Source organism: Salvelinus sp. IW2-2015, linkage group LG10, assembly GCF_002910315.2.
Source record: "Salvelinus sp. IW2-2015 linkage group LG10, ASM291031v2, whole genome shotgun sequence".
Taxonomy (NCBI): Eukaryota; Metazoa; Chordata; class Actinopteri; order Salmoniformes; family Salmonidae; genus Salvelinus; species Salvelinus sp. IW2-2015.
In genome coordinates this window covers 18,991,112-19,016,207 of record NC_036850.1, presented here as the reverse complement: position 1 = coordinate 19,016,207, position 25,096 = coordinate 18,991,112, and the positions used below count along the sequence as shown (strand labels likewise).

Here is a 25,096-nt window from a genome sequence, read left to right as displayed (position 1 = left end):
ATTTTTTTAATTAGAAGCTCAAACTGTTTGGGCATAGACCTGGAAAGTATGACAGAACTTTGCAGGCTATCTCTGCAGTAGATTGCAACTCCTCCCGCTTTGGCAGTTCTATCTTGTTGTTATTGTTATTATGTTCTATCTTGTTATTGTTGTTGCTGCTGTGGTTGTTGTTGTCAATGTCTAGTGTGTGTTGCATGTGTGTCAGAGAATGAGAGTGAGAGTGTGAATGAATGTGTGTTTCTAAGAAAGATATCGCAGTGGGTTTTTTGTCTTTCAGACATCACTCTCCCTGTCTTGTGTGCTGTCATCTCCAGGCCTCTGCTGCCTCAGGCGGGTGGAGGTGGCATATCTAATGTACCCCTTTATCTGTTTCAATAGTACACATTGCAGTAGGGCCTGCAGCTTGCAAAACCTTCAACAACAATAGACCGTGTCAGAGTGAATCGCTCTAGCACAGTTTCTTTAAATGTAATGACTTTCTCTCAATTTAATGAGTCGGTCAGACTGTCTTTATTGTCTTTTCTGTCTCTGATTCTGTATCTGATTGTATCAGTGGAACACAAGGTACATTTACTACCCTGAATTAAACTTACTGGAAAAAGGCACTGCATAGGTTCAGTGTAAAGGGTTAACTAGAATATGTTTTTTTGTGCCTTTTTCCATTATACAAGCCTCTCAACGGTCACTGGAGGTTAACTAGACCACTTCATTTCTCAACACCCCGGTGTGCTTCTTTTGTCAATTAATCCTTTCTCCCGGGAGGTTGTTGTTGTTATTGTGAGTATCAGGGTTGTAAGGTGTGCAAGTATTATACTGTTTGGAGTTGAAAAGATCAATTTGATTGACCCTTTATATTGACATTGCTTTGGCTCAGTTTGTTAAAAGTCAAGGATGTTGGAAGTTGTGTACCATGCACAAAAACTACTGTCTTGGAAAAATAACCTAATTGTCATGTGTTCTTCTATAATGGAATCACTAAGCCCTTCATGTCCAGGTAGGACCCTGGCTCTATCACTACTGTAGTGTGGTTGTAGTGTATGTGCCTGGCAGTGCCTGCCTCCTCTCAGACCTGGACCTGTTTAAAGATACAGTCCGGGATCTTAAGCAAAACAAAATCTTAACATAGTGTACGAATTGGATTCGTAACATATCACACGAATTAGATGATGTAGTACACAATTAGATGATGTAGTACACAAAAAACTGGGACCTGTTTTGGCTCATGAGCACCACTTTCAAAACTACTGGCTGAAATGATTCAAAAGTTCTGGAGCATCGCTTTAATAGTCCAGTGGTGTTAAGTGGAGTTATGCAACACAATCAGTCTCTTCTGGCAGCAGCAGCACTGCTGTCAGCCCTAATCTGTGGGCAGCAGTGTATAGCGGCCTATACATTAAGGACTATGCATTAAAACACCATTCAAAATGTATGAGGTGGCACTGTCAGATGTTATCGTTTGGGCCAGATGCCATGGTGAACACAGTGTCCTCCCGGAAAAAATACCTTAAGTACTGGCGCAAAAGCTGACCCAGAAACAAGCTTTCCCCTGTACAGTACATAACGTCCCCCTCCGTCCCTCCCCTCCTCCGTGTAGGCTCCAACAGCACTAACAACTCTCTTACCGGAGCACCACAGTTTAGGTGCACGCCCTTTCAAGTGATACACAGTTAAGAGTACTGACCTAGATTTGTGTTGTAGAACTGAAGAGAGCTGTGGGGGTGTTCTAGTGCTCTGTTCCTTCACGTTTGTATTCTAAGCTCCCTCGCTTATAATCTCTCCCTCTCTCTTTCCCTCTCCCTCCTTCTCTCCCTCCCTCTCATCTCTCCCTTGCAGTGGATAGCCTTCGCCTCCCTGTTCTTCATCCTGGTTTCCATCACCACCTTCTGCCTGGAGACACACGAGGCCTTCAACCCCATCATCAACCGGACGGAAATTGACCCGCTGGACAACAGCACACGGGTCTACCAGGAGACTGAGACCGTGGTCTTCCTCACCTATATAGAGGGGGTCTGTGTGCTGTGGTTTACATTTGAGTTCATAATGCGAGTGACWTTCTGTCCGAGCAAGCTGGAGTTTTTCCGTAACACCCTCAACATCATCGACTTTATTGCCATCATGCCCTTCTACCTGGAGGTGGGGCTGAGTGGGCTCTCTTCCAAGGCGGCTAAGGATGTACTGGGTTTCCTACGRGTGGTACGCTTTGTCCGGATCCTCCGGATCTTTAAGCTGACTCGGCACTTTGTGGGACTGCGTGTCCTGGGTCATACACTCCGAGCCAGCACCAATGAGTTCCTGCTCCTCATCATCTTCCTCGCCCTGGGTGTGCTCATTTTCGCCACTATGATCTACTATGCTGAAAGGATTGGTGCCAAGCCCAATGARCCCCGAGCCAGCGAGCACACGCACTTCAAGAACATTCCTATTGGATTCTGGTGGGCGGTGGTGACCATGACAACCCTTGGCTATGGAGACATGTACCCTCAGACATGGTCTGGCATGCTGGTGGGAGCGCTGTGTGCTCTGGCTGGTGTGCTGACTATCGCCATGCCAGTGCCTGTTATTGTCAATAACTTTGGGATGTATTACTCCCTGGCGATGGCCAAGCAGAAGTTACCAAAGAAAAAGAACAAGCATATCCCCCGCGCCCCACTTCTGGGCTCCCCCAATTACTGTAGGTCGGAGGTAACCTCACCTCACCACAGCACGCAGGACGACACATGGCCCCTGGCCCCACAAGAACCACCAGAAGAGATCTTAGAAATAAACAGAGCAGGTAGGAAAACCTTCTGCCGAATGTCCATCTGAATCTCAATGAAAAGAAAATAAATTCTCAATGAACTGACTGAACTCCCCTGCCTTCACACCTCCTCCTCTTCCTCCTCATCCTTATCCTCCTCTCTCCACCTCCTCCTCCTTCTGCTAACTCACCAGTCAGAAAAACAGCCATTCTCCACACCAGGAGCCATTGAATGTGGAAAGCCCCTACATGGCAGTATGTTGACCAGTGACCACTCCACTCATACACATATGTCATCAACTCCACTGCCCACTCCCCAGACATTATCAACTCATACCACACCAGACCAAACCTCATACCACACCAGACCAAACCTCAATACCATACCATACCACACCAGACCAAACCTCATCCCACATCAGACCAAACCTCATACCACACCAGACCAGACCACACCTCACACCAAACCAGACCAAACCTCATACCAAACCAGACCAAACCTCATACCATACCATACCACACCAGACCAAATCTCACACCACACCAGACCAAACCTCACACCACACCAGACCAAACCTCATACCACACCACACCAGACCAAACCATATACCACACCAGACCAATCTCCCCCTCAACTACCTTTTCATCTCTACCCTGACCAGTTTAATGCAGTGATGAAAACACCAAAGGTAACACAGGGGCACATGCATTAGCCAGCCATCCTGACAGCAGATGTTAAATAGCCTATTTCATCCACTCAGATGGAAAATACATTACAATTTATGAATCACACATTTATTATATTTCCTAGTTAACTTATCTGAGTGTGTGGTGTCTCAGGAAAAATACTGCAGGGCTATGAAACAAGTTTAAAGCCTGCAGACATATTGTTCATTTGGCTGATTGCCAAATTTATTTTTATGATGTATAGGCCAGGTAGCAGAATAGAAAGCTTCTCAGAAACAAAAAAAATAAAACATTTATTCACTACTGGTCAAAAGTTTTAGAACACCTACTCATTCGATGGTTTGTCTTTATCTTTACTATTAAATAACACATATGGAATCATGTAGTAACCCAAAAAGTTTAAACAAATCAAAATATATTTTATATTTGAGATTCTTCAAATAGCCACACTTTGCCTTGATGACAGATTTGCACACTCTTGGCATTCTCTCACCAGCTTCATGAGGTAGTCACCTGGAATGCATTTCAATTAACAGGTGTGCCTTCTTAAAAGTGAATTTGTGGAATTTCTTTCCTTAATACGTTTGAGCTAATCAGTTGTGTTGTGAGAAGGTAAGGGGGTATACAGAAGATAGCCCTATTTGGTAAAAGACCAAGTCCATATTATAGCAAGAACAGCTCAAATAAGCAAAGAGAAATGATAGTCCATCATTACTTTAAGAGACGAAGGTCAGTCAATATGGAACATTTCAAGAACTTTGAAAGTTTCTTTAAGTGCAGTCGCAAAAAAACATCAAGCTCTACGATGAAACTGGCTGTCATGAGGACTGCCACCGGAATGGAAGACCCAGAGTTACCTCTGCTGCAGAGGATGTTCATTAGAGTTAACAGCCCAAATAAATGCTTCACAGAGTTCAAGTAACAGACACATCTCAACATCAGCTGTTTTTTTATTTTATAAATTTTTATTTCACCTTTATTTAACCAGGTAGGCTAGTTGAGAACAAGTTCTCATTTGCAACTGCGACCTGGGCAAGATAAAGCAAAGCAGTTCGACACATACAACAACACAGAGTTACACATGGAATAAACAAACAAACAGTCAATAATACAGTAGAAAAGGTATATATACGGTATGTGCAAATGAGGTAGGATATGGGAGGTAAGGCAATAAATAGGCCATGGTGGCAAAGTAATTACAATATAGCAATTAAACACTGGAATGGTAGATGTGCAGCAGGTGAATGTGTAAGTAGAGATACTGGGGTGCAAAGGAGAAAGATTAATACATAAATACAGTATGGGGATGAGGTAGTTGGATGGGCTATTTACAGATGAGCTATGTACAGGTGCAGTGATCTGTGAGGTGCTCTGATAGCTGGTGCTTAAAGCTAGTGAGGGAGATATGAGTCTCCAGCTTCAGTGATTTTTGAAGTTCGTTCCAGTCATTGGCAGCAGAGAACTGGAAGGAAAGGCGGCCAAAGGAAGAATTGGCTTTGGGGGTGAACAGTGAGATATACCTGCTGGAGTGCGTGCTATGGGTGGGTGCTGCTATGGTGACCAGTGAGCTGCGATAAGGCGGGGCTTTACCTAGCAGAGACTTGTAGATGACCTTGAGCCAGTGGGTTTGGTGACGAGTATGAAGCGAGGGCCAGCCAACGAGAGGGTACAGGTCGCAGTGGTGGGTAGTATATGGGGCTTTGGTGACAAAATTGATGGCACTGTGATAGACTGCATCCAATTTGTTGAGTAGAGTGTTGGAGGCTATTTTGTAAATGACATCGCCGAAGTCGAGGATCGGTAGGATGGTCAGTTTTACGAGGTTATGTTTGGCAGCATGAGTGAAGGATGCTTTGTTGCGAAATAGGAAGCCGATTCTAGATTTAATTTTGGATTGGAGATGCTTAATGTGAGTCTGGAAGGAGAGTTTACAGTCTAACCAGACACCTAGGTATTTGTAGTTGTTCACATATTCTAAGTCAGAACCGTCCAGAGTAGTGATGCTGGACGGGCGGGCAGGTGCAGGCAGCAATCGGTTGAAGAGCATGCATTTAGTTTTACTTGCATTTAAGAGCAGTTGGAGGCCACAGAAGGAGAGTTGTATGGCATTAAAGCTCGTCTGGAGGTTAGTTAACACAGTGTCCAAAGAAGGGCCAGAGGGCGCCTTTGAAGAGGGGGATACAGAATGGTGTCGTCTGCATAGAGGTGGATCAGAGAATCACCAGCAGTAAGAGCGACATCATTAATATATACAGAGAAAAGAGTCGGCCCGAGATTTGAACCCTGTGGTACCCCCATGGAGACTGCCAGAGGTCCGAACAACAGGCCCTCCGATTTGACACACTGAACTCTATCAGAGAAGTAGTTGGTGAACCAGGCGAGGCAATCATTTGAGAAACCAAGGCTGTTGAGTCTGCCGATAAGAATGTGGTGATTGACAGAGTCGAAAGTCTTGGCCAGGTCGATGAATACGGCTGCACAGTAATGTCTCTTATCGATGGCGGTTATGATATCGTTTAGGACCTTGAGCGTGGCTGAGGTGCACCCATGACCAGCTCTGAAACCAGATTGCATAGCGGAGAAGGTATGGTGGGATTCGAAATGGTCGGTAATCTGTTTGTTAACTTGGCTTTCAAAGACCTTAGAAAGGCAGGGTAGTATAGATATAGGTCTGTAGCAGTTTGGGCCTAGATTGTCTCCCCCTTTGAAGAGGGGGATGACCGCGGCAGCTTTCCAATCTTTGGGAATCTCAGACTATACAAAAAGAGGTTGAACAGGCTAGTAATATGGGTTGCAACAATTTCGGCAGAGAGTTTTAGAAAGAGAGGGTCTAGCTTGATTGTCTAGCCTGGCTGATTTGTAGGGGTCCAGATTTTGCAGCTCTTTCAGAACATCAGCTATCTGGATTTGGGTGAAGGAGAAATGGGAAGGCTTGGGCGAGTTGCTGTGGGAGGTGGAGGGCTGTTGATCGGGGTAGGGGTAGCCAGGTGGAAAGCATGGCCAGCCGTAGAAAAATGCTTATTGAAATTCTCGATTATAGTGGATTTATCGGTGGCGACAGTGTTTCCTAGCCTCAGTGCAGTGGGCAGCTGGGAGGAGGTGCTCTTATTCTCCATGGACTTTACAGTGTCCCAGAACTTCTTTGAGTTTGTGCTACAGGATGCAAATTTCTGTGTGAAAAAGCTAGCCTTAGCTTTCCTAGCTGCCTGTATATATTGGTTCCTAACTTCCTTAAAAAGTTTCATATCGCGGGGGCTATTCGATGCTAATGCAGTACGCCACACAATGTTTTTGTGCTGGTCAAGGGCAGTCAGGTCTGGAGTGAACCAAGCGCTATATCTGTTCCTGGTTCAATTTTTTTTGAATGGGGCATGCTGTAACGCTTGTCGTGGTTGGAAGAAGAGGAGGACCAATGCGCAGCGTGGTAAGTGTCCATATTGTTTTAATACGAAAATAATGAACACTGAACAAAAACAAGAAAACGACAAACGAACACTCCTATACGGTGAAACAAAAACACAGAACAGAAAATAATCACCCACAAAACACAATGAAAAACAGGCTACCTAAATAAGGCTCCCAATCAGAGACAACGACTGACACCTGCCTCTGATTGAGAACCATACTAGGCCAAACACATAGAAAATTACCTACGGAACAAAACATAGAAAAACAACATAGAATGCCCACCCCAACTCACGCCCTGACCAAACTAAAATAAAGACATAACAAAGGAACTAAGGTCAGAACGTGACATTACCTCCCCCCCAAAAAGTGCGGACTCCGGCCGCAAAACCTGAACCTATAGGGGAGGGTCTGGGTGGGCATTTACCGCGGTGGCGGCTCTGGAGCGGGACGAGGACCCCACTCCACCATAGTCTCGGCCCACTTCTGTGACACCTTAGGAGCGGCGACCCTCGTCACCGACCCTGGATTGGACACCCTAGTAAAGGGCACCACTGGACTGAGGAGCGCCTCTGGACTGACGAGCGCCTCTGGACTGACGGGCGCCTCTGGACTGACGGGCCGCCTCTGGACTGACGGGCGCCTCTGGACTGACGTGCGCCTCTGGACTGACGGGCGCCTCTGGACTGACGGGCGGCTCCTGACTGAAGGGCGGCTCCTGACTGAAGGGTGGCTCCTGACTGAAGGGCGGCTCCTTACTGAAGGGCGGCTCAGGCGGCTTCTGACTGAAGGGCGGCTCAGGCGGCTCCTGACTGAAGGGCGGCTCAGGCGGCTCCTGACTGAAGGGCGGCTCAGGCGGCTCAGGACAGACGGGCAGCTGAGGCGGCTCAGGACAAACGGGCGGCTCAGGCGGCTCAGGACAGACAGGCAGCTAAGGCGGCTCAGGACAGACGGGCAGCTCAGGACAGACGGAAGCACCTGTAGGGAGGAGACGGAGAGACAGCCTGGTGCGTGGGGCTGCCACAGGACCCACCAGGCTGGGGAGACCTACAGGAGGCCTGGTGCTTGGAGGAGGCACCGGAAGGACCGGGCTGTGGGGGAGCACTGGAGCTCTGGTGCGCAGCCTTGGCACCACTCCCCCAGGCTGGATGACTACTCTAGCCCGGACCCTCCAGAGTGCAGGCACAGGTTGAACCAGGCTGTGGGTGAGCACTGGAGATCTGGTGCATACTAAGCGCACCTCCCCCTTAGGCTCAATTCCCACATTCGCCCGGCATGAGCGGAGCGCAGGCATAGGACGCACTGCACCCTTCCAGCGCCCCGGAGACACAGCACGCAGAGCCAGCGCAGGATACCCTGGACTGAAACGGCGTACCGGAGATCAGACACGCTGAGCAGGCACAATACGCCCTGGCTGGATGCCCACACTCGCATGACACTTTCGGGGGGCTGTCCTATAGCGCACCGGGTTATGGGCACGTACTGGCGACACCGTGCGCTTAACCGCATAACACGGTGCCTGACCAGTAACGCGCTGCTTACAATAAGCACGAGGAGTGGGCTCAGGTCTCCAACCTGACTCTGCCACACTCCCCGTGTGCCCCCCAAATTTCTTTGGCGGGGGCTGCCTCTCGTACCTGTCGCGCAGCCGTGCTGCCTCCTCATATCGCCGCCGCTCAGCTTTCGCTACCTCCAGCTCTGCCTTGGGGCGGCGATATTCCCCAGCCTGTGCCCAGGGTCCTTTACCGTCCAAAATCTCCTCCCATGTCCAGGAGTCCAGAACTCGCTGCTGCCCGATACCACGCTGCTTGGTCCTTGGTTGGTGGGTGATTCTGTAGCGCTTGTCGTGGTTGGAAGAAGAGGAGGACCAATGTGCAGCATGGTAAGTGTCCATATTGTTTTAATACGAAAATAATGTACACTGAACAAAAACAAGAAAACGACAAACGAACACTCCTGTACGGTGAAACAAAAACACAGAACAGAAAATAATCACCCACAAAACACAATAAAAAACAGGCTACCTAAATAAGGCTCCCAGTCAGAGACAACGACTGACACCTGCCTTTAATTGAGAACCATACTAGGCCAAACACACAGAAAATTACCTATAGAACAAAACATAGAAAAACAACATAGAATGCCCACCCCAACTCACTCCCTGACCAAACTAAAATAAAGACATAACAAAGGAACTAAGGTCAGAACGTGACACATGCTTATTTAAGATGGTGAGGAAGGCACTTTTAAAGAACAACCAGGCATCCTCAACTGACGGGATGAGGTCAATATCCTTCCAGGATACCCGGGCCAGGTCGATTAGAAAGGCCTGCTCACAGAAGTGTTTAAGGGAGCGTTTGACAGTGATGAGGGGTGGTTGTTTGACCGCAAACCCATTACGGATGCAGGCAATGAGGCAGTGATCACTGAGATCTTGGTTGAAAACAGCAGAGGTGTATTTGGAGGGCAAGTTGGTTAGGATGATATCTATGAGAGTGCCCGTGTTTACGGATTTGGGGTTGTACCTGGTGGGTTCATTGATATTTTGTGTGAGATTGAGGGCATCTAGCTTAGATTGTAGGATGGCTGGGGTGTTAAGCATGTCCCAGTTTATGTCACCTAGCAGCACGAGCTCTGAAGATAGATGAGGAGCAATCAATTCACATATGGTGTCCAGGGCACAGCTGGGGGCAGAGGGTGGTCTATAGCAAGCGGCAACGGTGAGAGACTTGTTTCTGGACAGGTGGATTTTTAAAAGTAGAAACTCAAATTGTTTTGGTACAGACCTGGATAGTATGACAGAACTCTGCAGGCTATCTCTGCAGTAGATTGCAACACCGCCCCCTTTGACAGTTCTATCTTGTCGGAAAATGTTATAGTTACGGATGGAAATTTCAGGGTTCAGAGGAGACTGTTTGAATGAGGCCTTCATAGTTGAATTGCTGCAAAGAAACCACTACTAAAGGACACCAATAAGAAGAATAGACTTGCATGGGCCAAGAAACACAAGCAATGGACATTCGACCGGTGGAAATTTGTACTTTGGTCTGGAGTCCAAATTTGACTCCAGACCAAAGGACCGCGTCTTTGTGAGACGCGGTGTGGGTGAACGGATGATCTCCGCATGTGTATTTCCCACTGTAAAGCACGGAGGAGGAGGTGTTACGGTGTGGGGGTGCTTTGCTGGTTACACTGTCTGTGAATTATTTAGAATTCAAGGCACACTTAACCAACATGGCTACCGCAGCATTCTGCAATGATACGCCATCCCATCTCGTTTGGGCTTAGTGGGACTGTCATTTGTTTTTCAACAGGAGAATGACCCAACACACCTCCAGGCTGTGTAAGGGCTATTTTACCAAGATGGAGAGTGATGGAGTGCTGCATCAGATGACCTGGCCTCCACAATCCCCCAACCTCAACCAAATTGACAATTTTTGGATGAGTTGGACCGCAGAATGAAAGAAAAGCAGCCAACAAGTGCTCAGCATATGTGGGAACTCCTTCAAGACTGTTGGAAAAGCATTCCAGGTGAAGCTGGTTGAGAGAATGCCAAGAGTGTGTAAAGCTGTCATCATGGCAAAGAGTGGCTATTTAAAGAATCTCAAGTATAAAATATATTTAGATTTGTTTAACACCTTTTTGGTTTATACATGATTCCATGATGTGTTATTTCATAGTTTTGATGTCTTCACTATTATTCTACAATGTAGAAAATAGTAAAAAATTATGAAAAACCCATGAATGAGTAGGTGTTCTAAAACTTTTGACCGGTAGTGTTTATATATATATATTTTTTAACAGCGAATGCCATTATTTCACAGTTAACTTGTTTAACTAACATTGCACCAGTGATATCGCACTCTAGAAATTACTGCAAAAGAGACAGCCTGGTTGCCTGGAGACCTGTGTGTCTAACCTGTGTGACTCATAGGGGAAGTTGGACAAAGACAGCAGAGAGTGGGGGTTTCCCTCAGAGAACCTATCAATTTTCAGGAAGTCCCTTGGATGGATGATGACTGTGTTGCTCTTTCATGTTTTTCTGCTTGGATGACCAGGCCAGCTGTGGTGAGCACCAGCAGCTTTGGCGGATTCTCAGTTACTCACAGGCTGATATACTGTACATCGCCTACTCATGATAGGGATAGGGCCCAACAGATTCCATGAAGTTCCCTCTTCTATGAAATAGTGTGAGTGGTGTGTATGTATGCACTGCCACGAGGGCCTGAAGTGGCCATGAGTGCATCTGGTGATGGCTCCTTATTTACTGCCACATGTTACGGCCAAGCATCATTCCACGCTACATCTATGACTAACAACCCTCTGAGCACTCTCACACACACCAAAAAAAAACACTGCACCCCTCGCTCGCTGGCTGTACTACTGTTTATAATAGAATCCTTTAACTTTATAATGAATGTTTTCCCTGGAGAGTTGTGTATCCAAGATGTCCCACTTACAAGGTGTCTCTACTGATTAGATTCCAACAATACTATTCAGTGATAGTTATTTGTTTGTAACAAACACATTTAGATGACCTTGACCTCTATCTGCACCTTTACTTTGCAGCCTGTCAGATGGCGTCTACACACTGAGCCATTAGGGCCTATCATCTGACCTGACTCCCTGCAGAGAGAACAACCAGAGGTGACATAATGACTTGTCTGCTGGAGGAGAGAGGAAAAACATTAACACTTCCTGACTTCCTGACTTTGCCTAGTCATATGATACAGGATGTGCATAAGTCTCATTATTTCTATGATCTTGACCAATGAGAGTTAGAGTTTCACCAGGCACTGCCATAATGTACGTTCTCTGGAGGTGGTAAAAACAATGATTGTTTTCACCTTCCCAACATCCTCTCTCATTCTTAATGTAACGTCCTGATCAGAGTTCTTATGTGTTGTGCTTGTTTTAGTGTTGGTCAGGACGTGAGCTGAGTGGGCATTCTATGTTGTGTGTCTAGTTTGTCTGTTTCTGTGTTCAGCCTAATATGGTTCTCAATCAGAGGCAGCTGTCAATCGTTGTTCCACCTGGATTGAGAATCATATATAGGTGGGCTTGTTTTGTGTTGGGGATTTGTGGGTGGTTGTTCTCCGTGTCAGTGTTTGTGCCACACGGGACTGTTACGGTTAGTTATTTTTGTTATTTTGTATTGTGTATAGTTTTCGTGCTTATTAAATCATGGAAACTTACCACGCTGCACATTGGTCCTCCGATCCTTCTCGCTCTCCTCGTCTGAGGAGGAGGAAGAGCTAGACTGCGTTACAGAACCACCCACCTAACTCGGTGCACCTCGAGAGTCCAGTGTGCCCTGTTCCTGCTCCCCGCACTAGCCTTGAGGTGCGTGTCTCCAGTCCGGTACCACCAGTTCCGGCACCACGCATCAGGCCTACTGTGCACCTCAGCAGGTCAGAGTCGGCCGTCTGCCCAACGCCGCCTGCCATGCTCGTCTGCCCAGCGCCGTCTGCACTGCCTGCCTGCCCAGCGCCGTCTGCACTGCTGCCTGCCCAGCGCCATCTGAGCATCCGTCTGTCCCGAGCCGTCAGAGCCGCCTGTCTGTCCCGAGCCGTCAGAGCCGCCCGTCTGTCCCGAGCCATTAGAGCCGTCAGAGCTGCCCGTCTGTACGAGCCGTCAGAGCCGCCCGTCTGTCCCGAGCCATTAGAGCGCCAGCCAGTCAGGAGCTGGCAGAGCCGCCAGCCAGTCAGGAGCTGCCAGAGCCGCCAGCCAGTCAGGAGCTGCCAGAGCCGCCAGCCAGTCAGGAGCTGCCAGAGCCGCCAGCCAGTCAGGAGCTGCCAGAGCCGCAGCCAGTCAGGAGCTGCCAGAGCCGCCAGCCAGTCAGGAGTGCAGAGCCAGCCAGTCAGGAGCTGCCAGAGCCGCCTTCCAGTCATGAGCTGCCCTTCAGTCATGAGCTGCCCTTCAGTCATGAGCTGCCCTTCAGTCATGAGCTGCCCTTCAGTCATGAGCTGCCACCCAGTCCGGAGCTGCCACTCAGTCTGAGTGGTCAGTCCGGAGCTGCCACTCAGTCCGGAGCTGCCCACTCAGTCCGGAGCTGCCACTAGTCCGTAGCTGCCCTTCAGTCCGGAGTTGCCCCTCTGTCCTGAGCTACCTCTCTGTCCTGAGCTACCTCTCTGTCCTGAGCTACCTCTCTGTCCTGAGCTGTGTCCTCTATCTAGGGGGACCTTTGTGAAGGTTCCTAGTCCAGGGTCGGGGGCGAGGGTCGCCACTCAAAGGACGCTAAGGAGGGGACAAAGACAATGGTGGAGTGGTGTCCGTCCTGCGCCCGAGCCGCCACCGGGGGACAGATGCCCACCCAGACCCTCCTCTTGAGTTTTAGGGGTGCGTTCGGAGTCCGCACCTCAGGAGGGGGGTATGTAACGTCCTGATCAGAGTTCTTATGTGTTGTGCTTGTTTTAGTGTTGGTCAGGATGTGAGCTGGGTGGGCATTCTATGTTGTGTGTCTAGTTTGTCTGTTTCTGTGTTCAGCCTAATATGGTTCTCAATCAGAGGCAGCTGTCAATCGTTGTCCCTGATTGAGAATCATATATAGGTGGCTTGTTTTGTGTTTGGGATTTGTGGGTGGTTGTCTTCCGTGTCAGTGTTTGTACCACATGGGACTGTTTCGTTTTGTCTAGTCTGTTCCTGTTCGTGCGTTCTTCGTTATATGTAAGTTCTCATGTTCAGGTCGGTTTACGTCGTTTGTTATTTTGTAATTTATCAAGTGTGTTTCGTGTTCGTCTTGTTTCAATAAAATATCATTATGTATTCCACAAAAGCTGCGTTTTGGTCCGATCCCTGCTCCTCCTCAGACAAGGAGGAGAACAATCGTTACACTTAATGTCTAATTTATTTAATTTCCCCCAATCTTTTTTCTGTGCCAATGCATGTTGCCATGACAACAGTGTCCAAGCAACGCACATTGCACAATAAGACTCAGGTTCTGCCACGAACTGCAGCTATTCACTTGCTTCTCCTATTATTCACACTGGGCTGAATGCAGAATGATGGAATAAGCAGACAATCTGAAACTCATTTAGCACCCAATCAGAAAACAGTTTGACCAGCTCATCCATCTACTGTACATGATGTCACTGAATGGTAATTTAACAGAGCAACACTTTACATTACATGGACATTATTCCAAAGTTACTATAAGGGATACGTGTATGTAATAACACATGAATACACACACATTCAGGAACATGCTAAGCATGAGCCCTCAAGATGGGTTGGGTTCAGCTCAGGGGGAAATGAATAATGCATGTGAATGTTGTGATTCTGGCACATGAGTTGGCATTTTCTATATATGGCCTCCCATGGAGTGAGAACTCTGTCTGAGTCCTCCAGTCTTTGAACAAGAGGCATGGGCTGTTTGATTAGGATGAGGAATAGACTAGGATTGCCAAATATGCAATGCATCAATTTACTTTTTACAGCAGTCTACACTATCTATAGAGCTCAATTCCTCTGAATAAGAGAGCTGGGAAAGGTTACATAACTTTTTAAGTGCTGTACTGTACTCCTCATAAAGCTGGTCCCTTGAGCAGCTGATGTGATCGAGCATTCTAGCTCGACACACACACACACACACGCACACACGCACACGCACTCACACGCACACGCACACGCACACGCACACGCACACCACACACACACACACACACACAACACACACAACCACACACACACACACAACCACACACACACCACACCACACACACACACACACACACACACACACACACACAGACAACGTAGCTACTTGCTTATGTTATTGACACTCCACTACTTTGTTGCATACTTGAATATGGTGTGTGCTTATTGTTTTGAAGTTTAAACAAATGAACACATCTATTTTTACTAATCAATGTCAAAACACACAGACACACAGTAAGGGACCAGTGGGGACCCGGTGAAATGCCATTGGGATGACTATGAGAGTGCAGTTCCAGTCAGCAAGCCAGTGCAGTAAAAAAAAACACCCTCTGTCATCTTTTATTTAGTGAGCTGTTTTTAACCACACGTGCAACACAGACACTTCTGGACCAGGTCCGCTAACTTACATACAGTATCTCGCTGTATATCTCCTCTGTAGTTGTGCAGTGTGGCAACACATTTGAATGAGAAGTGATGAGTATGGTTCTGTGATAAATGTTGTTAGTGCAGTAGAAAGTAGAGAGTAAGATGGCTTCAGGCTGTAGTGATGACTGACCAAGATGACCAGAATGCATCATGCTTCTTTTGGAAGTGTTGTCCTCCACGATGCCAGTGATGGACAGATCTCAGTGATATGTTCATTACTGCTGTGTCATCTTTACTCTCCCTCTCTTTCCCGTAAAGAGGCACCATCTGGACAAATCCTCTGCCACTTCATCACATTAGACATGCACGATTACGAGGCCAACAGCCAATCAATAGAGCCCATGAATTGGATACAGATATCCAAAAGATGAATGAGGGGATGGGGGGAAATAAGAGGGGGATGAAAAAAAGACAAAAGTCAACAGGGATAGGGAGAAGGGGAGGAACAGAGAGGGAAAAGGTGAGGGAGTTAGAGAATGGTGTCTATTCATTGAACTATTCTGAAGAAAGTGACTCATCTCTCACTCCCTCTCCCCTTCTTCCTCTCCCTCTATCCCAGAGGGTCTGCATCACACGTACAATGGCTGTGTGTGGCTGGCTAGGGTCTTTGTGCTGCCTGCTGCGCTGACAAGAGCAGATGGATTACTGTAATGTGTAATGGGGTGGAGCGTCAATGCAGCAGAGACACCATTGCTAATATCTGCAAGTGTTACCCACAAATAATGTTTTACTACAGCGGTGACAGTGGTGGTCTGGGCTGTGTGGTTCAGTCTGGAGATGTAATGATTATAAGGCCCACGAGGCATGACATGTGAGGCCTAGATGATCAAATGTTAGTGTTTCCTGTTCCATTGTTTTGAGTTGGTCATGTACAGAAGGTAATGGCTCAGAACTCCACTACCTTTACTTACCATGCTGAAGATGAAGAATCGTGTGGCACTATGGTTATTTTATTGACCTGTACATAGTCACTGCTATGTCTGTAAAGGCAGGTGGTACATTTCCAGGACAGGAGCTTGTTAGTTTTGAGAGTGAGGGATTTGGGAAACCAAAGAAAGCAGATATTCTGTGCCAAATTGAGCAGCAAGTCTGAAGAGTTTTTGTTTGTTGAAGCTCCAGTGGATGGGATTTGTGGCAGTTGGGAAAGGTCAATGTTTATTTGACATTTTAAAATGTTTGATGATTGTGCTTCAAAACTGTGTTACCTGGTTGATTAAAAAAACAGCCAAGCTTGCACATAAATGCCGGTGCTAACACAACCTCTTCCACACCATTGAGGAATCACCACTAAGTTCTTCTCCCTCTGTTTCAGCTCCACAAGCTGTTTTTCAAGATCCCAAAGTGAACGGGGAAACATCCAAGGAGTCAGCCAAGAGAGCAGCCAAGGAGTTAGCCAAGGAGTCAGCCAAGGAGTCAGCCAAGGAGTCAGCTAAGGAGTCAGCCAAGGAGTCAGCCAAGGAGGCAGAAAAAGCAGCACTGGCCAATGAAGACTGTCCCCACATAGACCAGATCATGTCACCTGACGACGGACAGATCTTAAGCCCTATTGACCAGTCCGAGCAGCAGCCCTGCTTCCTGCTGGCCATGGGCGGGCGGCCAGGCCACACGGTGGCCAGAGTCAGGAAGGGTACGTAATATGACACACCTTGACACAGGCCCTACATCTGGGCACACATCCTAGGGCTTAAATCTCAGGGCACACCTTCCTCAGTGCACAAATTTCAGGGAACACATTTCAGGGAACACACCTCAGGGAACACACCTCAGGGAACACACTTAGAGTCAAGCACAAACACACTTTCATGTGTACTCAGGGAGGAGAAACTGCACAGCTGTACTGTAAGTCTGAAACGTGACACAAAAAGACACTTTAGAGAGCACACACATTATTTTTGTTGTTGCTATCTCACAGTAGGTCTTGTCCCTACTATCTTTGTCTATACAGTTCCAACACAAACAACTTCAGGTCCCCCACCCACATACTACTGCTGAGCGACACAACATCTGCCAGGTCGCAGTTCTATATGAGAACTTGTTCTCAACTGGCCTACCTGGTTAAATAAAGGTGAAAAAAAACAACAACAAAAAACCATCACCCCCAACATTCTTATTTGGCATTTGGACGCTAGCCTTTTTCTCTGTCCAACTCTTCTCTCTCTCTTTCATTAAAACTGAATCATCTTTATTACTCTTACTTTAATTTATTTACTTCCTCATGAAATAAGTTACTGAACAAATATATAAACAAATCATTAATTAGTGGTCTTGTTTTTCTGTTTTGGGATTTTCTTGAAAATGTTCTTTATGTTACCCTGCCAACCCTCCTCTCCATCTCTGGGTGTTCCATACTCTCCATTTGGTTTGTTCACTATCACCGAGACTATCACACTGCCCCCTGGGCCAACCTTAACTTTCCCTTTTTCTGTTTTTCTTTGTCGTATGTTTGTTTTTCCTTGTTTTCCCTCTACTCATTGTCTGATCTGTTTGTTCCTCCCTCCATCACTCCCCCTTTCATCATACCCCCATCCTTGATTTGTGTCTAATTGGCCGGTAGCCGGCCCTTCCCAGGGGAGGTCACTGGCGGAGCCGGCGCCCCCATGCCCACCGCTCGGCCCCCAGGGCCCCCAGGGCTACCCTCTGCTGCAGCTAGCTGGGTGGGTATGTGGCCAAGAGGACGGCCATGCCACACTCACAACCTGACGCCCCAGCCTCTAACACTAAAGAATAGCACAATCAAAGAATTGCCTTGTTCATCACACCGAGAGATCCTTACTATACTTATGCTCTACAATAACATCAGGCCTTCATCATATCCTCTAGTCTACAGTTACACCAGGCAAAGGCAGGACAAGTGCAAACCAAAGGCTTCTATGATGAATCAACTCTGAAAAAGACGAAGAAAAAGCTGTTTCCACAATTGTTGCAGTATCAAACTATAATGCCAGTGTCATCCGCAGCTTCTTAAATTAGCTGCTTTGAGGGTAGGGAGATGAATCACAAGCACATAATACTGTATCTTGTTGTCATGGGCTAATAGCATTGCTAAATCTCACCTGCCATCATCCCCAGCCAAGTTCCCAGACACTAGCTAAGACAGAACCTGCTACAGCCTCCATACAGTATACAGTTTACACATACTTTTTTATCCTGCCTCTTCTAGTGCACAGTGGAGCTTTTTTTGGCCGAAAGGTCACACAATCCCACTATCTTCCATAGTGAACCGCTCTTTGTGAGCATGATCTGTTTTGGGTGGACAAGTTCAGTGACTCTCAAGAGCCATAACACAAACACAACTGTAATCCACTGTGTCCACTTCATGAGACTGATCCATTACATGAATCAAGTAGGATGATCACTAACAGCAGCTAAGAGTACACATGCTCTCACTGTTGTATATTCTATGTCATGTGTTTATGAATGTGCTTCTGAGTGTGTGTATGGTATGTCTGCGACTGTGTCTGTGTGTGATTGTCTGTGTATATGTTGCCAATGGAAAGTGAACCTGTTTCTCTGTTGCTCCATATTGGAATGTGTTGTGCTTGACTCTTAACTCAACACTGCATGTCCTGTCCAGCTGATGGTTGGCATTGGAGAAGAAATGTAGCTGGTGGTAAGGGGTGAAGTATGGTGAGGAATAAGAGAGGCCACATGGTATTACAGTCTATGACAAGTATTGTGAGAAGCAAGACGGACATTTTCAACAGCGTCCTACCTCTGATCTAACAACGAATAACTTCAGCAAATAACTATTTTTATATCATTGCTTCACAAATAGATGACAGGCTATTGTTATTAAATAACAGCATGTCATAAGATTATGTAACAAGATCACTATATAATTGTACTGCAGTAGATACATGTTGAAGTCTAGCTGAATATGGCTCTGTGCCAGCACTCTTATAGACAGTATTACAAAGCAGACTGGATACTGTCAGCCTCTCTTCTCCATTTGATATTGTAAACCACAAATGTATCTTTATGTTGAACTAGCTGAATAAGCGTCAGATAAGTGTTCGTGCCTGGAGCCAGAATGGCTGTTGGGTTCTCAACCCTGCTAGAAAATACATTGATGTGCCTTCTCTTTCCGAGCCGTGCCCCCCCCCCCCAACTGCTCTCTGCATGCTTCCGGGGCCTTAATCAAACAGAGAATGCATGAATGGTAATACGTGTGTACAATTGGCCTGGGTCAATAACATTATACATTTTGAAAAAAGAGTGAAAGGAAATTATTTGAAAGATAGAGGTCCCATACTGTTACACTACACCCTGGAAACTCTGTCTCTCCCAAAACAAAGGTTACCAAATGCTTTATAGCCTTAGCACCATTGTCGGCATGGGGGGCTGGTACTGGAGTGGTCAGTGACACAGGGCGGTCTCCTAAGGTCCCCTCTAAACCTCTGCCCTTCTCCCTGTTACCCACCCATAGGAACCCCATCTGCAGCTAGCTCCTGTTCCACCGTGTTGTATCGGTCTGTCCCATTTTTGTCCTCTGGACCTTTCTCTCCGTCTTCAGCTTTTCGCTTTCGTCTCTTCTTTTTTTCTGTGGTTATCTATCTGTGTTGCTTGTTCTCTGTCTCTGTAAACTGTCCCTTCTCAAAACTGATAATGGGAAGAGAGTCTTTAATACCAGAAATATGGAATTTTGACATCCATAGGAAAGAGTAGGTCAGCTCAGGTAGATTCCAAAAGATCTGGAAGAACTCATATAGAACTCTACACCTATGAATGGGAGATAKTATTCTCTAAATACTCTTGTATAGCCCATCCAAATGGTGAAAAGGACCCAGCTGTAAATATTCACTGTAGGTGAAGTACTCTAACACATCAATTATTGGAACCTAGTCATGTTTTTATTGAAGGCAAACCATCAATAGATTCAGTAGTCAAGATATATATTTTTGCTTATCTATATTCTATTTCATAATACTTTTTTACAAGGTAAAGAATGTATCTTCCCACCACAAGCACAACCACAAAGTAGCTACTTCAAAGAGAAGTTCACTTTTCCTATTTTTGGTTGACTTCTTCTCCTGTTCTGCTCGTCTGTCTTTTATTCTGTCGATCTTCCTACCCTGCAACAATCCTGTCTTTCTCTCTTGGGGTGGTTCCCCCTCAGGGACGTGGTGTGCATGGACACAGCTCCGACACAACAGACACACTCTGTTCCTCTGCTGTCCTCTCAGCTTGTCTCTTTCTTTCACTTCTCTATATCTCTGTCCCTTGTTTTCTCTCCCTCTCCTGGATCACCACAGAGCAAGTTATTTTATTTTTTTTAACATCTGTTAGAGGTCCTCTTTCTCTGTAACCCCCCCCCCCCCCCCCCCATTGGCTTACTTTTCTCAAATGCATTCCACCTTTTAAGAATGACCAATGCCTGGCTGATGCTGAGCAACCCAACCCTCCCGTGTATTCTCTACCACAGATCCCTGTAAAGAGGAGACTGTCTTAGTTAAGTATATGCAGGCAGAAGTTCTCAGAGTGACCTGAGGGGGGTGCACCACAGTCTGACTCTGAATGGGAGAAACCAACGCTTTGGGAGAAATCCCCCTCTCCAACGTTTCTTGATTCCACGGATGGAAGGCTTGACAGGGCCACATTCACAGTGAGGAAGAGAAACAGTAGATACAGAGGCTTCTTACAGTGAGCTCACCCGTCTCACTTTGGAGGACAGGTTTTCTCTCAAACATCAAGATCGATGAAGTCCTTTTTGCTTTTGTTCGTTGTTGTTTTTGTATGGACTTTTTCTCAATGAAGAACTGTAGGAGGACAGAAAGACAAATAACAAAGGAACATTGGTCTGATATCTTGGCCTGAATGGCAAGAAAGGGTGGAATGAAATCAATAAGTAGAGGACAATAAGAATAACTGCTAATGGCATTTATGTCACCCAATACCATCAGTTAAACATGACTCTTTTTATTTAGCATGAGTTGCATGGTGGACTAGTAGCTATTACGACTATCCGTATGATGAATATATTTTTATTTTAACGTTTCCTCACTTTTGCATACAATTTATGTAGCCAGACTATTAAGGTGTTCAATGACAGAGTGTTTTCTTTTCACATTTCTTCCTCTTTTTCTTTGTGGTACAGAGTACATGTTACCTGGCAGCTCTGGTCATATTGACCACTATTTCCTAACTAGAGATTTGTAGAAAGATGGAGAATATACATATTTCAGCAAGCTCTCTATGTTGTGAAAAGCTAAAATAACGTTTGAACTTGTTTATGTTGGCATGCTTGTGATCCTGGATCTTAATGAGAAGAATCATTTAGGCTAAATTAGTAATCTATGTTTCTGTCTACTGCTATACGTATTGATGTATGCGATCAATTATTTATGGAGAACGTATCATAGTGAACCATTGTTACTCTCACATACTATATATATAATTTGAACAGTGTTATTTTTTTAAAGAAAACTAGAAAATAAATCATAAAGAATCTGGTTGAGTCAGGATGTGTCTGACCATCTTTCACTAACAACCTTTAGCTACTATGAAAGCAGCAAAAATATATGTATATTTTAAAACATAAAATGATTATTTGCAATTAAGAACATGGGGGGAAATCAACTGCATGCACAATGTTATGCAACATGAAATCAATAGGAAAAAAGAGTTGAAGAATACAACTCTAGCATGAAATAAATTTTGTATGAAACCTGTCAGAGGGGTCTGTATTTCATTGAATGGATTGAATGTATGTCAATGTATTTCTCCCTTTCTCTCTTCTGGTGTACCAAGCTTTTTGGAAACCAAAATTAAGTGAATGGGAGGTCTTAAACAGGAGTGAAATCAAGTCTGAACCCAGAGTGGCCTGGAAGATGCATGGCAGAATGCACAGCATGGTGACGACTAAACCCTCAACAACATCTAAAGGGGATTATAAATGAAAGCATGGTTTGAACATACTCATAAGGCTTCCCTTTAAAACAACCTATTTATACAGACAGTCTACACTAAGAGGTGTGATGCATTGGCTAAGCATGGGTGAAGCATGGTAAAACTAGCTGGTTTACCATGGGATGCCAGCCCGGCGGCACACATTAAACTCCTCTAAAGTTATCTCATCTCTGCCCCTCCCTCTGCACTTTGAGCATCATCCACCATTAACTCTCACCCAAGCCCTCGCCCAGCAGGCCCTCGCCCAGCAGGCCCTCGCCCAGCAGGAGCAGGCCCTGGGTAATAACGCTTCTGTCTCTCTTCTCTCTAGCATCCCGCCCAGGCCGGGCCAGGCGATCACAGAACACAGACCAGTCAGTCTGTGTTATGAACCATGGTGTCCCAACCACACTGTGTGTGGGCCACAACGTCCCATCCCCCGACTGATAATGCTCTTAGTCTGTTTGTTGTACATAGATGACCAGTGCCAGGGGGGTGTTGATGTGGACAGCTGGACATGCTGCCAGCCCCTGCCCAGCCTTAAATGTCACCCAGAAGAGTTGGTGGTGGTTCTCAAACCTTTCTCATTGGCTGCTGTACCTATGACTGGTTGATTTCATGCTGTACACACTTGAGTAATAATGAACGTTGTGTGTGTGTCTTTGTGTGTGTGTGCGTGTGTGCGTGTATGTGTTTATTGAAGTTTGTTTGTTTTCTATAAGTGTTGTATATCTGCTTCTCTTCCTTGTGTCTGACTTCATGTAACTATGTTGGAGAAATAATCAAGAGTGTCATGTTGACCCCAGTAACACAGTCAGTTTATCCCTGAGTTAAAACTTGCCAAATACTTGTTTTCAGGCTGTTTTTGTCATACCACATCTAAGTTGCCTTTTTTAGATATTTACGCTCAACTTTCCTTTGAGAAATATTGATTGCCATCACTTTCTACACATTACGGTCTGAGTGTAAGAAAAAATGAATTCAGCAAAGTGATCATGACTGCAACAATGATGTTTGTTTTTTATGTCATAAAATATCACTTGCCCTAAATTCAGCTGTAGTTGTGCTTTAAATTAGTTTGTTATCCCCAGTTATACAAACAATTGACACATTTCTTGCCGAAATATGTATTGGCTGTATGGTACTATGCCTGCAAAGGGAACCTTGCAGTTATCAGCAATGGAAAGAAACATTTATTTGAGGTATTTCTTGCAAATATTACTATGTTAACTTGCTGCAAGGTGGAAAACCGTCATCCAGACAATGTGCGGTGGATTTCATATGCAGTATATACTGCACTCAGAACAAGGTTTTTATATGCATGTACTTACTGTTCAGTATGTGACCATGAGACTAACAGAGATCAAGCACTCACATAAGCATAAGCACTCGCAAAACTGGTTTTGATGGGATAAGAACAAAATGATTACCCATGTTGTAACTACGTAGTAAATGACAACTTGTTGGTTGGTTTCTGAACTCTCTTTCAACAGTACTGTATGTGTTACACTATTTCCACACTGTTTTCACAAGCGTATGTTTTCACAAGCTTTGGGCTTTGCTTTTCTAGTTAGCTATAGAATATGGACTAATATCTCCTTTGTCAGCTGGCTTAATGTGTCAAAGAGCCAGGTTATTACCAATATGTTGCATGAGCAAGTTGTGGTACTAGATACCATTATTGGCATTGAGACGTGTAAGTGAGGGAGGCTGAGGAACAGTTTTCCACTGTTTCCATTAACTCAGTCTGAATGGCCATATTATAAAGAAAAATACACTTTGCTGCAAAGTCGTCACATTTTCCTTTTACCAACTCCCAGGGGGATTATTCACCACATTATTTCCTACATGGGATTTCAAAACACACAAAAGATACATTACCCACATAGTTACTGAAGGTTGGTAGCCTAATAATGGAATATATGACTAGTCTATCAATACTAATAACCTCTTCATTTGGCTCACAAATGCTCTTAGCATAAGATTGCTGCCACAGACAATATATACACTGCCTGTATAATAAACCATTCAACCAGCGCTCCAAACTAGACATCAGGTTAAACTATTGGGTTTAGTAGATAAGATCTCTTGCACTGAACAACAGACCAGTGTATTTCATTATATAGAACTTGAATTGAGAATATTTGCTATTTAATCAGTAAGGGGTTGGGGTGGACATCTGCATAATGTAAAGCGTTTGTATTTCTAAAGTCAGTTTTTAGACCAGACTACTTAGCTCAGTTAACACGGTAAAGAGGAACCAGCCAAGTAAAGACTTTAAATTCCTCCTATAGGGAACTAGTCAACTTAGACATGAAGCTGTATTTACACACTACAACACTGCCATACCAATGCACACTTTTGATCTACAAACACAAACCTATCCAAGAGGTGGAGTGAAGCATGGAACAGTGCAGGCCACAATTATGCAACAGGGAGACTCCTCCCTCTTCAATGGTGCCATATTTTAGGGATCAGAGTGTTTAGTAAACGTTTGCTATGGGAGTTGCATGTTTTTTACAAGGTTGTTCTTTTTCTTAGCAACAAACCACAGTACAGTATATCATATACTCCAACATCTTGCAAAATATATGTCAAATTAGGTAGAAAGATGTTCAGTAGTGAATGCAACTAACCAACCTTAGTGCTGAGGTTAGTTATTGTTTGAAGTTAGTGCTTGTATAAGAAGGGGTTTTAAGATGCTAAAATAACTGCCTGTGTGAACATACGATGTGCATTGTTCACACAACTCAGTGTATGTTGGAAGAATGCCAGCTGTTTGCTTTAATTTGTCATGCCCCATCTGTCGACCAACACAGGTACATATTCTTATGTTCCCTTTCAAGATATGTATTCTAGCTGAGCTTTTCTGGATGATCCTTACAAAAAGAACCACATAAATAAAATGTAAAAAAGTAATGAAATAAATTATCTCTGTTTGTCTTTGTGCTTATATGTTTTGTTTTAGTGAATCATTTCTTTTTTTTTATTTTATCTCTCACATACACACTTCTATCTGAACAGCGCATGTTTTGAATGTTTATTACATCCATATACTCAGACGCTCTGGTCCTGTTCCCATGGAAACCATCTGCACAGGAGGACACATCAGAACATTGGAGGAAAAAATTACATTCATTTTGGTACACATGTAATCAGATGATTGTGTCAGACCACCTTGAGAGAGGAGAGTCAGTCAAAGTAATCTGATAAACACATACACATTTAGCCTAAGCAGTATCCAGACGAATACGATATGACCTCAGAGGTGCTGCACCTGAAAACAAACAGAGAAACTCT

The 25,096-nt window shown here is 45.2% G+C and overlaps 1 protein-coding gene across 2 annotated transcripts in view; it reads left to right on the top strand.

The window, feature by feature from the left end:
* The window catches only part of LOC111969462 (voltage-gated potassium channel KCNC1-like), a 49,131-nt gene extending 24,445 nt beyond the window's left edge, over window positions 1-24,686 (top strand). The window contains exons 2-4 of one of the 2 annotated variants that reach the window (XM_023995625.1): window positions 1,834-2,773; window positions 16,224-16,538; window positions 22,128-24,686. In XM_023995625.1, the coding sequence (XP_023851393.1) occupies window positions 1,834-2,773; window positions 16,224-16,538; window positions 22,128-22,243 (1,371 nt within the window). In that variant the 3' untranslated portion in view covers window positions 22,244-24,686. Of the gene's footprint in view, window positions 1-1,833; window positions 2,774-16,223; window positions 16,539-17,465; window positions 18,962-22,127 lie in introns of those variants that run through there. The other variant, XM_023995626.1, reaches the window with a different exon arrangement.
* The last annotated feature ends 410 nt before the right edge of the window (window positions 24,687-25,096 follow it).